The following is a 13,839-nucleotide window of genomic DNA, read 5'->3' as shown; positions in this document are numbered from 1 at the left end:
GAATATCTGCATCACACTGAAGAATCAGGCACAACGAAAGTTCAAAGACAGTTTATTGCATGTATGCAGGAGTCCTGTGATGATAAAATAACGTTTCATTTGATAAAAGGAATTCACACACGAAAGACAACAAAAAACACAAGAAATGAATATCCATATTTCAAAATAACAACATTTGGACAAACAAAAGGATAGGGAAATGGGATCAGATTGGTTCACCCAAAGTTGAGATTAGCGAAAACCGTTCCATATCTCCATAAAAAAAAGCAGACAACAAAGTCATTAGCAATCTCACCTTACACCACTAGAATGTGGATGCGTCTGCTATGATCGCCAACCCACTTTGCAAAACCAATCAACTCTAGGCTTCTCTGAGTTTCCCAATAACAAAAAAGAATAAATACAAACCCAAACCCAATCAACTCTAAGCATCTCTGAACATGATCAATAACAAGAACAATAACCTAGAACAAGGATTTGTAAACGTGATCACCTCCTTAGAGATAACTAATCGTGTCTGATGAAGAACAATCAAACATGTGAACACCATCACAAATGCACCGCTGCTAATTTCCATTGTTCAAGAGCCTTTGACAACGCAATGGAGTGGTCGCTCTCTTCTCTTCTCATGCATTCTTTCCTGGTGTTTTTGAGTTCTCAAGAACAACTACTCAAACAGATGAAAAACTGCATCTATCACAATACTGCAATATTGCTCCAACTGATCTTCCAAAAATGGAGAGAATATAGCAAGATTTTTGCCAAAACAAGAGCATGGTTTTTGCCTAAAATGCCCTTTGTCGCAGCAATTCGACTTTGGGAACTACATCCCAAAAATTTCATGGATACTCTTTGATAACCAGCCAGTACGTTGCCAACAAGGACAACAACCAAAAGCAGCCATTTTGTGTACCCTTTTCTGCTGCCTAAGACCATGGCACCTCAACAAACCTCTTTATTATGAAAAATGAAAACTATACTTCCAATCATGGTGGGAGATCTCGCTGAGATATCTCGCTTTTTCAAAGAAGTGAGACGAGATGGAGGTCGAGATCAGAGAGTTGAGATATCTCACTTGAGATCTCGCCCTTGATTTCGCTGGAACTCTTAATTTTTAATTTTTTTGTGGATTTCAGTTGGATTTTCACTTGCAACTACTCTTAACACATCTACAACATCGAAGGAAATCATTCTCTACTTGTCTTATGAACTTATGATTTAATGACTTATATAGAACTTCTAATGGTTGTATAATTTTATTATTCTATTCTTGAAAATTGAGATTGTGATTTTCATATGGATGGAAATTTGATAACATTTAGGTTATTTGATGCATTTGATACACTTTCTTTTCATTTACATGCCTTAAAGGTTCTATATTACATGTTGGATAACCTTGCATTCTCTAATCCCACAACATTTCAGTTTCACACTATGGGTAGACTTAGAAATCATACTTCTGGTTGTTTTCTGACAAATCCAAGGCCACCAATGTGTTCAAAAGGCCTTCAAAAGGCTAAATACCAAGTTTCAACCCAATTGGGACCCTAATACCCACTGAGATGGGCCACCAAGTTGACGCCAAAAAATTGTATATCTCGACCGAGATGGTCGAGATCTCGCTCAAGAGCGAGATCTTCTACCATGCTTCCAATGTCTTTCTGGTGCCTAAACCACAAGCCTCAAAGAACAGAAATACTCTTCATATCCTTTCAGTTTTGATGATTACAAATCTACAATCAAACACAAGTCTTATCTAAATCCAGTTTATCCAAAATATAATCCTCCAATGGGGGTTTTCCATTTGTTTTATATCTTCATTACCTACTAACACATCATCACCTTCACTTTTAATGAATCTAATATGGTTTTCTACCTTTCACTCTTTCATTTTACCTAGTCCTTGTACATACTTTTCTCCTTTTTGCACAAATTGCTATGTAATCCTATCTTTACCTACGGTATTCTTATTTTCATCTTGAGCAAATGCATGCCTTTCAAAATCCTCCTCATCCTTGGTCCTTGTTAGAAAACAAGCATTAAAGAATCAAAACAACAGCTGAACTTGAACAAAGAAAAGAAAAAAGAAGAAGAAAAAATGAAAACTAGTAAAAGGCTTGTGATTCTTGCTTAAGAGTCTAAATCACAGACCCTTTTATTTATAGCTTCTAATGAATCTAATACAACTTGAGAGACAAGTAATTGTCCTCTAGAAAAACGAAACAAAAAATTACAACTTTAGTAACTTCCTAGCTCCTAAAATAGAAATTTTTGAAAATAAAACTACCCCAAATAGACTATGCTTTTAAACTCCCAAAACTTACGTGAGACTCCTGTTGATGTGGTGCATCGCTACTCTCCGTTTTCTGTTCCGTGCTTCTCTTTTGTTCCGTGCGTCGTGCTTTTCTTTCTGTTCCGTCTTTTGCGTTTTCGTCATATCTTCCACTCCCCTCGTGGGTGTCCCTTCGCTTGCATAATGTAACTTCGTCCCATCTTGTCGTTGTGTAGTTCGATCACCTTCACCGGATTCAACACCACTTTCTTTAATTCTTCATGTCCAATACCATCCAATAATGAACAATCACGATGTTGAAGACAACGCCCACAAGTATGCGATCGATACTATCCCGTGCCGGTAGTGGGCTTTCCACCTATCTTCATTGTAACTTCGTCCATATATGCTTCATAAGGCAAGTAGTAGGTGGCGGCATTATCCACGTATGCCGGTAGTGGAGATATCCCGCTAAATCTTCATTGCAACTCCAATGTCCATATAAATGCTTCCGGGCAAGTAATATGTGTATGGGTAGGTAGGCTATTGATTACTATGGACCAAGTAGGTAGGTAGGATAGGTTATCGGGGCCGTGTAAGGTAGTATGGGTTACTGCGGGCCAAGTAGGTAGGTAGACAATATGAGTTCTGTGGACCAAGTAGGTAGGTAACGGTATGGGTTATCGGACCAAGTAGGTAAGGTAAAAGATAGTATGGGTTCTCGGACCAAGTAGGTAAGATAAAAGACAATATAGGTTACTGGAGACCAAGTAGGTAGTATGGGTAATATAGGTAAAGATAGGTAATGATATTGTTGTAGAATGACATAAGTTGAGGGCAAAGATCTTCACAAATAATATCCATCGGCACATCTTGAGTAGATATAGAATAAGGTACCATTCTCCCCTCACGTGTAGCATTACACGTGGACAATTAATGATGACCAATGAAGCAGCCAAGAAGTATGAGCACAAAAGAAACCCAAGAAGGAAAAGTAGCAGCCACAGAGGTGTATTATTCACCAATAAAGCTGATCAAGCAGCGAAATTGTCTCACAGGACAAAGTCTTGTTCACCAAGGGGGGGGAATTCGACCACCACTAACCCTTTAATAGGGTAGGAGCAAATTAGATCAAGAGAAAATTACTGAACTAGCTTGGAATCTCAAATTGCGGTGCAACAATCCACTCGGAAGAAGTGCAGATTGGTTGCAGGGATAATATCGATCTTGGACCATAGCAACAAACTTCGCTAGATGTGAAACTCTACGGATCTTTATATGAAGGAAAAGTAGTTCTTTAGGTCTTTGTAGGTATTAGATAAAAGAAGGCTAAACTTGATTCTAAAATAAACAACGAAGAAGTAGTAAAGCAAGAGGTAGCAGCGATTTTTCGAGAGAGAAATTCAATGAACAGGGGTACTAGTATCGACTTGCAACTAAACTTATAGCACAAACAATGGAATACAATACTTAGGTCTTGCAATCCTTATGGGCATATCTTTGCAAGAATCAAGAGGAATCCCAAGACATCGGTATAGTGCGATTGAACTTCGATTTGCACAAAAAAAGGTAGTAGCAGCCTCATTTGAATCAAATAGGTAGACATGTCCCCAAAAAGCTTAAGGCCTTTTGTAGTATTAATACATAGATACTTGGTGCTTCAAAGTTAAAGAAGAAGGACAGCCATGCCATTATCCCGGGTTGGGGCTGCCCTAGATAAGAAAAAGGAAAAGAAAAGAAGAAGAAAAAACTAGGCAGCCAAGAGAGAGAACGGTCCCTAGTTGATTAAACTAGGTTTGATACCATGTTAGAAAACAAGCATTAAATAATCAAACAGCGCTGAACTTGAACAAAGAAAGAGAGAGAAGAGAGGAGAGAGATGAAGAACTAATGGAGGCTTGTGTTCTGCGAGTCTGAATCACGGCCCTTTTTTTATAGCTTCAATGAATCTATACAACTGGAGCAGTATTGTCCTCTAGAAAAGGAACAAAAATTACAACTTTAGTAACTTCCTAGCTCCTAAAATAGAAATTTCTGAAAATAGAAACTACCACCAAAATAGAAACTATGCTTTCTAAAAACTCCCAAAACTTAACGTAGCAAGACTCCTAGATTAGAAATAGAAAGTAGGTAGCTCGCTAACATCATACAACAGTTTCGTTCGCGTGGCGAAATATCATACTTCGCCGTGCGTCCGTGCGATTCTCTTCCGTTCCGTGCTTCGTGCATAAATATTTCAGTGCATATCTTCCGTCCTTTATCAAGTTTTAAAAATAGATTTCTTAGCCTCAATGGTGGCTTGAACTTCAACATCACACCACTATCTTTCCCTAGATGAATGCCACTTTTCTTTAGATTTTCCTAAAAGTTCTTTAGCTATATCCTGCATATAAGTAGTTATCTCATTCCACAGCATATTGGGGTGCATATGTAGCAGTATACTATAAGCTAGCACCCTATGTCTCTATCTCTCTCTCTCCCTCCCCCCCCCCCTTATTTTTTTTTGGGTGTGTGTGTGTGTGTGTGTGTGTGTGTGTGTGTGTGTAAGGGAATCACTTCCTTTTTACAACTAATTTATCAGTTATTGCATTCAAGTTTTTCTACTTTGAAGTTCATCATCTAATCTTCACAAAAATTATCTCACATTTCCTACGATTCTGCATATTAAAACACATATCCGTGACAAATAATTTGTATTGAGTGGTTAAGCTCTTCAATTGTATAATGATAGGACCTCTCAATAAAACCACGGGAAATTGGATAAAACCCTGCAACGATGCTCCTCTCCCGCTCAATCTCAATGGCAGTTAGACAGCACCACACACACGTATAGTACATCAGGACTCGAAGGAAAACGGCAACGAAATTACTCGATTAATTCAACACCAGAAATGGTTAACAAAGACTGCAATACAAGATGAATCCTCTCCGGAGTGCCCTTAACTGAGGGTCTTCCCTTTCCCTTTCCCCTCTCTATTCCGCTTCTTTCCCCTAATATACCCAAGATAAACACCCCCCAAACAAATCCTAACAAACCCCTTACCACCTCAGCCATACCCTCCGAAGATTCCCAGCAAGCAAGCAGCCACTCTCCAATGAGACCCTGATACATGTCCTCGTCCTTCAATTGTGTAGCCCACATGTTTGGGTGGATATGATCCCCTACAACTTGCCTGTCCCTACAGTGCCCCTCCACATTAATGTCTTAACATATAACATTACAGTTTTTACATGGTAACCTATATACCTTTTAGCTAGAAAGAATTCTACTTGGCTACTCTGTGAAGTTACTCACAAGTGCAGAAATGGACTGAAAAGCACAAGAATAAAATCAAATGTTGCAAGCTGAGTGGTACCAAAGACTTTGAAGCAGAATTGTTATACATACTGGTATAATTTAACAACTTAGTAGCAGTTCAAAACTACGCTAGAGACGATGAACACCAAGCACAGATAGGGGAAAAAAATCAGGGAATAAAACCTAGCTCACCTGAAGCACAAGAAAAGGGAGAGAGGAGTGAGTAACGTGAACAAAAAGAACAACCAACCTCTGCACCTCGCCTTCCATGGTGACTGCCAAACAATGACTATCCCCACAAGCAATTTGCTTTATCATCACACCTTGTAAAGCTTTAACTGGTTGAGGGCTAAACAGGTCACTGGAGTTACCATGACCCAATCTTCCAAAATCGCCCCTATAAAAACAACCATCAGACACTTCTAATAGAACAAACTGCAACATATAACAGTGATGTTCTACTTCTACACATACTAAGACACAAAAATGGTAGAATAATCATTCAATATATCACAATTATTTGACCCAATTACATGTTGATGGCATATAAAATTATTCTGTTCTGGAAAGGGTTTCAATTTTCAAATATTAAGCATGGAAGTACAGATAAGTAGAAATTTCTTCTCGGTATCCTTATGATGGTGTTCTCGTGCTTTGACTATGGGATGTGGATCTCAAGAAGAAAAAAAAGGACCTATTAGTTAATAAAAGGATTTATCAAACTAATAGACTGATGTTGTAATGGAAATAGATTCCATCTTTTTACCATTCTCAACTGAGTCTCAATTGCAAAGCTTCATCAAACATAATCAAAGTCAAATGTTCTTTACTGCAGAATGCTGCCCCATGTGTTTGACTTTTGTTAAAACTAGGCTCTGATAGTGATTTTTATAAGAGTATGTACTTAGGGAAGTAAATTTTTTAGCTAAGTTGAATTTTCTAGCTAAATAGAAGTCAGTTACATCAAAGAATTTACCTTCTCTTAGGTAAATAAATTATTCTATAATTGATAAAGAAGAAAGAATCATTAAAACTGAGAAAAGATGCACTCAGACAAAAAAGAAAGAGGAGATGAGGAAAAGAGGTGACGGAATAATGAATGTTATCAGAATAGGAAGGGAAAGTACAATATAAGTTGGTACTAGATGCAAAGTTCGACTCAGAACAACCATTTTAGCAAGGTTTCAATCCTAGCCAGTCATAAAAAAAGAATCTGTTTTCTAATATGGATCCAATCAGATATAATTCTCTCTGATTCTACTAGGGAGCTGCAATTGCATTTAAATCCTGTCAAAGTCAATACATGCACTTTATGTATAAGAGCGTTAACGGTGACCACAAATGTTCAAATCTGAGCCAGAAGACAGGTTTGGTTCCAGAGACAACTAACAGCCTGAATTTCGATCAGTATTCAGATTTATCAGGACCTGACATGTTGTTGACCCAAAGGGAAGTACAATTCCACAAGGAAGAGAATTCCTCACCATAAAGAAACTACTTGCAACATTATCAAAAGGTGTTTTCAGCTGACAGGTTTCATATAGTGAACCAGGTTTGTACCTTTTTTTTTTAAATGAAAAAGAAAATTATTGCCCAAGGAAAGAAGGGTGAGGGAAATACAAAAGAGAACCAAGAAGGCTTAACATGTGGGACCAAGTGTGATAACTCCTAGGATCCTAACTCGAAAACCAAATTACAAGTCTGAGAACCTGAGCATCCAATGAGAAGAAGTTGTGGGCCATCCAACTTGAGATCATTGGTTCGGCACCAAAATCTATGGATCTGGATGATGAAGATGGTGGTACTGCAGCTTTGTTGGAAACTGGAAGGAGATCCAACAAGAACTCAGATGGGTTGGGCATGTGGAATTCCAGCTCATGAGTGATAGAATTGGGAGATGCCCTAGTTCAGTTAAGAGCCTTTAGGATGATCCCTAGGCCTATACCACTGTTTGGGTCCAACCGGGGTGACAAACCACCTTTGTACTGCAAAGCATTAGGTGGCGGTCGATTGACCAACCAACTGCCACCCTAGCCGGTTGGTTAAATCTGTATTTGTAGTTCTGGATTTTTACTTCCAGAACCGCTATTTAAGGCTTTAAAACCCTGATTTCATCATTATTTTATCCTAAGACAGCAACAAGAAGTAGAAGAAGTTAGAGAGCAATTGTGGGAGCAAGGGAAGGCACTTCTCGCAGAGGAAACCACGTGTCTTTGTCAGATTTCAGATCATGGAGGTAAGAAAACTAATTCTCTTTTCTTCATTTGTATTAAACCTTTGTTCTAGAGAAATATTTTGGGGGAAACCTTTGTTGGAAGTATGATTTGGTTGGGAAACCTTTGTTTTCCATTAATCCCAATTAGAACACGCAAGAGGAATAAGATTTGTATCTATTCCAATGGCGTATTTTTCCAGAGAAGGATTCTCTACTTTCAAATCTGATATAAAACTAGGGTTTATTTTGTTTCTTATTTGGGATGCTTGGATAGTATTTCAAAGACATGATTTATGACAAAGATCACCCCAAAACCCACCAAAGATGGGGGATCAAAGGGGTGAATTTTGGAGCTGAAATTCTGCCAGAGAGACCAGACAGTTGGTCCAGGTAGTTGGTTGACCCAGCCAACCGGCAACCAACCAGCCCCTTGCTGACTTGGTTTTGATGTTCCGAATGGTTGAATTGATTTCAAATCCTAAGTGTAATTGTATGAACATGTTAGTAAGACCTGCTGTGACTTGTTAGAGTGCTGGTTTGGATGAAACCAAGTCTTATAGAAGGTTTTGACATTAATCAGGTAAGGGAACAATGCACTTATGCTTGGTTGGTTTGATGTGGTTTCTGTTTATCAACTAAAGAATGATCTTGATGATTTGATATGCTGTAATATTCTGTTTTAAGCATGATTATTATGTGTAAAAGTACTAGGAATGGCTATCTACTGCTATTTATTATTTATTTAATTTATAGGGTAAATATCACTAAACTCCCCCCTTAGCTGGACAAATAGCACATACACCCCCTCTTACTTGGATAATATCACTTACCTCCCCTCTTACCTAGCAAATATATCAAACACCTACCCTCTGTTAACTTTCTATGGTTAAATTTAACTTTTACCGTTAAATATTTTTCTAAAACCCCAAACTACCCTTGGCTAAAAATAATTTTTTTTGTTTAAACCCTAAACTATCGTAATCACCCTAGCAGTTAAAATACTAAATTATCCTCAATTAAAATAATTGTTAAAAATCAAAACACCATAGTTAAAATTCAAATTATCCTTAATTATTAAAAGCCCAACATATCCTTTTGATAATTCAGTATTGAAATTGCATTTTGATATATAAGTAGTTGGTGTTTTTTTAGTTGTTTGATAAAATTAAAAGAAAAAAAAGGGTATGTTGGGTTTTAATAATTAAAGATAATTTGGATTTTAAGTATGGTATTTTGGTTTTTAACAATTATATTAATTGAGGATAATTTAGTATTTTAAATGCTAGGGTGATTACGATAATTTAGGTTTTAAACAAAAAAATTATTTTTAGCCAAGGGTAGTTTGGGGTTTTAGAAAAATATTTAACGATAAAAGTTAAATTAACCGAGAAAGTTAACAGAGGGGAGGTGTTTGATATATTTGTTAGGTAAGAGGGGAGGTAAGTGATATTATCCAAGTAAGAGGGGGTGTAAGTGCTATCTGTCTAGCTAAGAGGGGAGGTAAGTGATATTTACCCTAATTTATATGACTAGTTGAAATGCATGGTTAATTCATGAACTTGTATGCTTATCATCTTACATCAAGGATTATGGCTTAGACCATTGCCCTTGATGCTTTCAGTGCTGCATAGAGTTGGTTATGCATAAATAAGAGGTCTAGATGCATGGTTAGGTCTCCTTTGTACATGTTATTACCCATTTTGCATAGGAATTGAAGCCAAGTGACCCGTGATAGTAGTAGGGTGTTGGTGGGCGTCCAACAGTCGGTAACCATCCCGTGAGGAGACACAAGCCTACTAGCTTATCATTCATGGTAGGGTTGCATATGTTGAGGGTTGGGCTCATGGGCGTCCAACAGTTGGTAGTCATTTTGTGAGGAGACATGAGAGGCATCCACCTTGTCATATATGGATGACCATACTATTACGAGGTGTTAATCCAACAAACAGTAAAGATCCCGTGAGGATTAATATTCTTAAGTGGTGAAGGATACTAGACCAAAATGGCACTATATATGAGGGAAGGTATCTAGATCACATGTGATACGTGACCTTTATGACTTTGCATTGGGCTAGGATATCCCTAACATGCGTTAGTTCTCATACCAATGATTATGGTGAGAGAGTGTGGTCCTATAACCCATACCATGGTCATATTGGACTTGTATCCCTATACTTGATCATAATGCCCAAAAGTCGGTTGGATGCCATAAGGGGTATGTTTGAGACTACCCAGAGGAGGTTGATGTTCGTCTTAATGCGTGTCACCTAGATAGAGGTTGGCATGTTTAGCATACTAGCTGCATACCTAGGCCATCACTGCACTCTGCATCCTATATCATCCTTGTATGTGTGAATTGTTTACCTTACGGAGTTCTTTGGAACTCACCCTTATGGATTTATTGTTTTTCTTAGATGACTTTGTAGGTTTCGACAAGACCCCGATTCCGAAGGGATATGCCGAGGTGTCTATGGAAGCTGAATATGCAGCATGTGACAGTTCGTGTGGCTGTTTAGAATGCTCTCATAGCGCCGATTAATAGGGATAGGATTCTGTTAGTTCATCGATGGGATTATAAATTAAAAACCAGCACTATGATAAAATATAAAAGACACTTCGAACAGATGTAATCTTTCAGTTTTGATCATTCTTCCTTTTATTTGGAGATTTCTTTGAGATTTCTTTAAGACTCGACATTTATTCTTAATGGATTTATTACTTTTGCTAATGATTATGGTTTTTTGTGCGATATTTATTATTGTGGTTGTAACCTGATTTTGTGACGGAGGATCACATCCATGGGTAGTTAGGGTGGATCTAATACCGTCAGGTGGGGTGTGACACTAAGCCTTATGACAAACCTACAAAGGCACACAAGAAAGAAGATATAAAACACTTAGCAATATAGACCAAAAGACAAGACCAAGAGGTCAAGGTCAACTAAGCCAATCCTCTTTTTTATTTATTGTTTTTTCTTGAATTAACAATAATCACAGGTTGTAGAGCATTGAATTAGAGGGATTTCTTAACCTAGATGCTTTTGTAGTGATAGGAGCAGCATCGCAGGATTTGAAAGTACAATAGCATGGCTAAGAGGGCTCTTTCAACAGTAGCATGGGATTCCGCAGGATGCTTTATAGCTGCCCAGGCTAAGATATGCTATAGCTCATCAGCTACTATTGTAGAGGCTAAAGCTATTAGAGATGGACTTCTTCTAGCTTTAAATTCTTTTGTTGATAGGGTTATTTTATTTTCAGACTGTCAGTCTATTATTTTTGTTTTAAATGGTAGCAATCAACCCATCGACTGGGTGAGCATATGAGTATCATTGGAGAAATTCAGCAACTTGCTGCAAATTTCTCCTTTGTTGAATTAAGGCTTATCCGCAGGTCTTTAAACTATGCTGCAGATACTATTGCTCGTGGAGCAAATCAGTTTGCTCTTTCTAGGTTTTGGTGGTTTGTCCCACCTCGTTTTATGTGTGTAAATAATGAATTTTCTTCCAAGTTCATTACCAAGGATATGTTAATATAAGATTGGTAGTTTTTGGGCGAAAAAAAAAGAAGAAAAAGCTGTTGCCGGGCTGGCAAAGAATTCAGAAGGCCTATTATTAGCAATCTCAAAACCAAAAAGCACAAAGAGGTTGTAGCAGGCACAAAATCTTCATAGCGAGCATGTTCTTCAATTGAGTTTAATTCAGAAGCTTCGCATCGAACACCAGCAGCGATGATCGTAGGGAGTTCAGGGCAAAGGTCTTCTCGAGTTTATACATGCTCGACAAGATCACTTCTCTCCCGGCTTGTTGTGACCTCCCCGCATTAGGTTCGCTTTCGATCCTATGAACACCTTTTGGGTCAATAAAGATCTTGATTGGTTTGTGCAATAGAGGTGGTACAGGCAGGGAAGGAGGGGTCGGGATGACTCTCAGCATAGAGAGAAAGAAGCAGGAAGGAAGATAGAGAAAGAGTAAGCAGAAGCTATAAGGAGAGAGTGAGAGAAGGAAAACTGGAAAAGAAAGACACAAGAGAGAGGAGATACTCGTTCACTAAAGGAAGAGAGGGTTTCTCCTACTCTAGCTCCCAGCCATCCTCGGTCATTGTGGCGAAGGAAGAGAGGGAGTATGAGAGAACAAGAGAGATAGAAAGAGAGACAGAAGAGAGAATGAGGGAAGGAAGAGAGAGAATATATAATAGGGGGAAGAGAGAGACGAAACAAAAGATGCTGCCTTCTCTTAGAGGGATTCTCTTACATAGGCTCCTAGCCATCATCATTCAATTTAGAGGGAGAAGGAAGAGGGGAGTGTGTGTCTCTGTGTGTGTGAGAGAGAGAGAGAGAAAGAGAGAGAACTAGCAGAAGTTGCATTCTCCAAGAGGGAATCTTCTACTCCGGCTCCCGGCCACTCTCCCATAGTGAATCAAGTTGTTGTGATAATGTTAGTGTGTTTAACGAGACCAGTTTTGTTGCATTGGCAACCTTATCAACTCCCCATATTAGCATCTCCAAACACTATATACTAAAAGTAAACCCTACAAAGCTCCCCATTCTAATTCAAGAAAAGTGTACTAGAAGAACTACATATACTTCTAAACTATATTGTAAGTTTTCAAGAAAAGAGAAAGAGGAAAAAAAACCTAGAGCTGATTCTTAATGTTGTGAAGGGAAATTGTCTTTATGATTAAGAAGAGAAATTTCTTTTTTTTGGATGAATAAATAACTTTACTAAAGCGAAAGAGAAGAAGGAATGTACAAAGAGGGGAGGGTCCTAAACCAACCTTCAATAGGGAGGTCAGAAGGGGGAGTGTAAACCCCACAAAACAACAAGCATGTTCCATGGGGTGTCATCGACAGTGGGGTAGGGGATAAATTGAAGCTTATAAGAGACATCAAAGTAGGTGTCTTTCCAAATGGTGCCCAAGGAGCGAGATTTGGAAATCCATCTCCTAAGGTTACGTTCCCACCACAAGTGGTGGGTGGTAGCACCGAAAACTAGCTTACCAACTTGGTCACAAATAGAAGGGCCTAATAAGGTTATCAAGGTCTAAGACAAATCTCAAGAAAAGCCATAAGAACTTCTCGAACAAGGCCATATGGAGGCAAAGGATTTCTCCCAAAGGGATCGAGCAAAGGGACAAGTGAAGAAAATGGTGTCATGGTTCTCTAAACCATTCCAGCAAAGGATGCAGTTAGGGTTGACAAGAATGTGGCGGCTAATGAGAAAGGCCAGGGTGGGTAGGTTGAGGTTAAGAGCTCTCCAAAGGGAGAGGGATTGGTGGGGGATATGCCCTTTGAACCAAAGGAAGAGGGGCCAAGGTCAAGGGGGAGGGGGGAAGGTGGAGTGAGAAAGGTTCTAGACCGAGGAGGCGGAGAAGGTATTAGTGGAGGAAGGGAGCCAGATTATGAGGTCTTAGGGAATGTCTTGGAGGAAGGGAGGAGGACCAAAATTGTGTGAGATAGGGGGGGGGGGGGACCAAGAACCATCATAGATAAAGGAGGAGAGGGGAGTAGATTTGGGGATGTGGGACTCATACACTCTACAAGGACCTAGAAGGTTGTAGAGAATGCCCATTAGATGCCACGGGTTGAGCAAAAACAAATGGAGGAACCAATGGATATATGGGTGGAGATGGTGGAGAGGGCAAGCGGTCTTAAAAAGAGGAGTTTCCTCTAAACCTAAGAGGGGTTGGAGGGGATGGGATTAGTCTAGACGGAGTTGGATTTGAGAAGATATGAATAGACACACTTAACCAGATGGCTCATGCTTAGATGCAATCTTCCAAATGAGCTTCAAGAGGCATGCCACGTTGACATCTTGGATGCGCCAGATCCAAGGCCACCCTCAAATTTTAGATGGCAAAATATTCGACCAACTAATAAGTTGGAGGAAGTGAGTGGACTCTTGGCCTTTCTAGAGGAATGTGCAAAAGAGGGCTTCTATGGCTTGGATGGTGGCTTTGGGGATGGAGAAATACCACACTAATAGAAGTAGGGGGATTGAAGTGCCGAATGGATGAGCACCACTCTACCAACAAAGGATGGGAGCTTACCTTTCCAGAG

General features: G+C 39.1%; 1 protein-coding gene across 1 annotated transcript in view; it reads right to left on the bottom strand.

Moving 5' to 3' along the window:
• LOC149027006 (ultraviolet-B receptor UVR8-like) overlaps window positions 1–13,839 on the bottom strand; it is a 33,946-nt gene that overhangs the window by 17,737 nt on the left and 2,370 nt on the right. The window contains exon 3 of the mRNA XM_089158038.1: window positions 5,821–5,967. Within this exon, the coding sequence (XP_089014164.1) occupies window positions 5,821–5,967 (147 nt within the window). The remainder of the gene's footprint in view (window positions 1–5,820; window positions 5,968–13,839) is intronic.

Source organism: Hakea prostrata, chromosome 1 (genome assembly GCF_041222555.1).
Source record: "Hakea prostrata isolate BN-2017 chromosome 1, UWA_Hpros_2, whole genome shotgun sequence".
Lineage (NCBI taxonomy): Eukaryota > Viridiplantae > Streptophyta > Magnoliopsida > Proteales > Proteaceae > Hakea > Hakea prostrata.
Note: the sequence above shows the minus strand (reverse complement) of the source record. Positions and strands in the feature narration are given on the sequence as shown.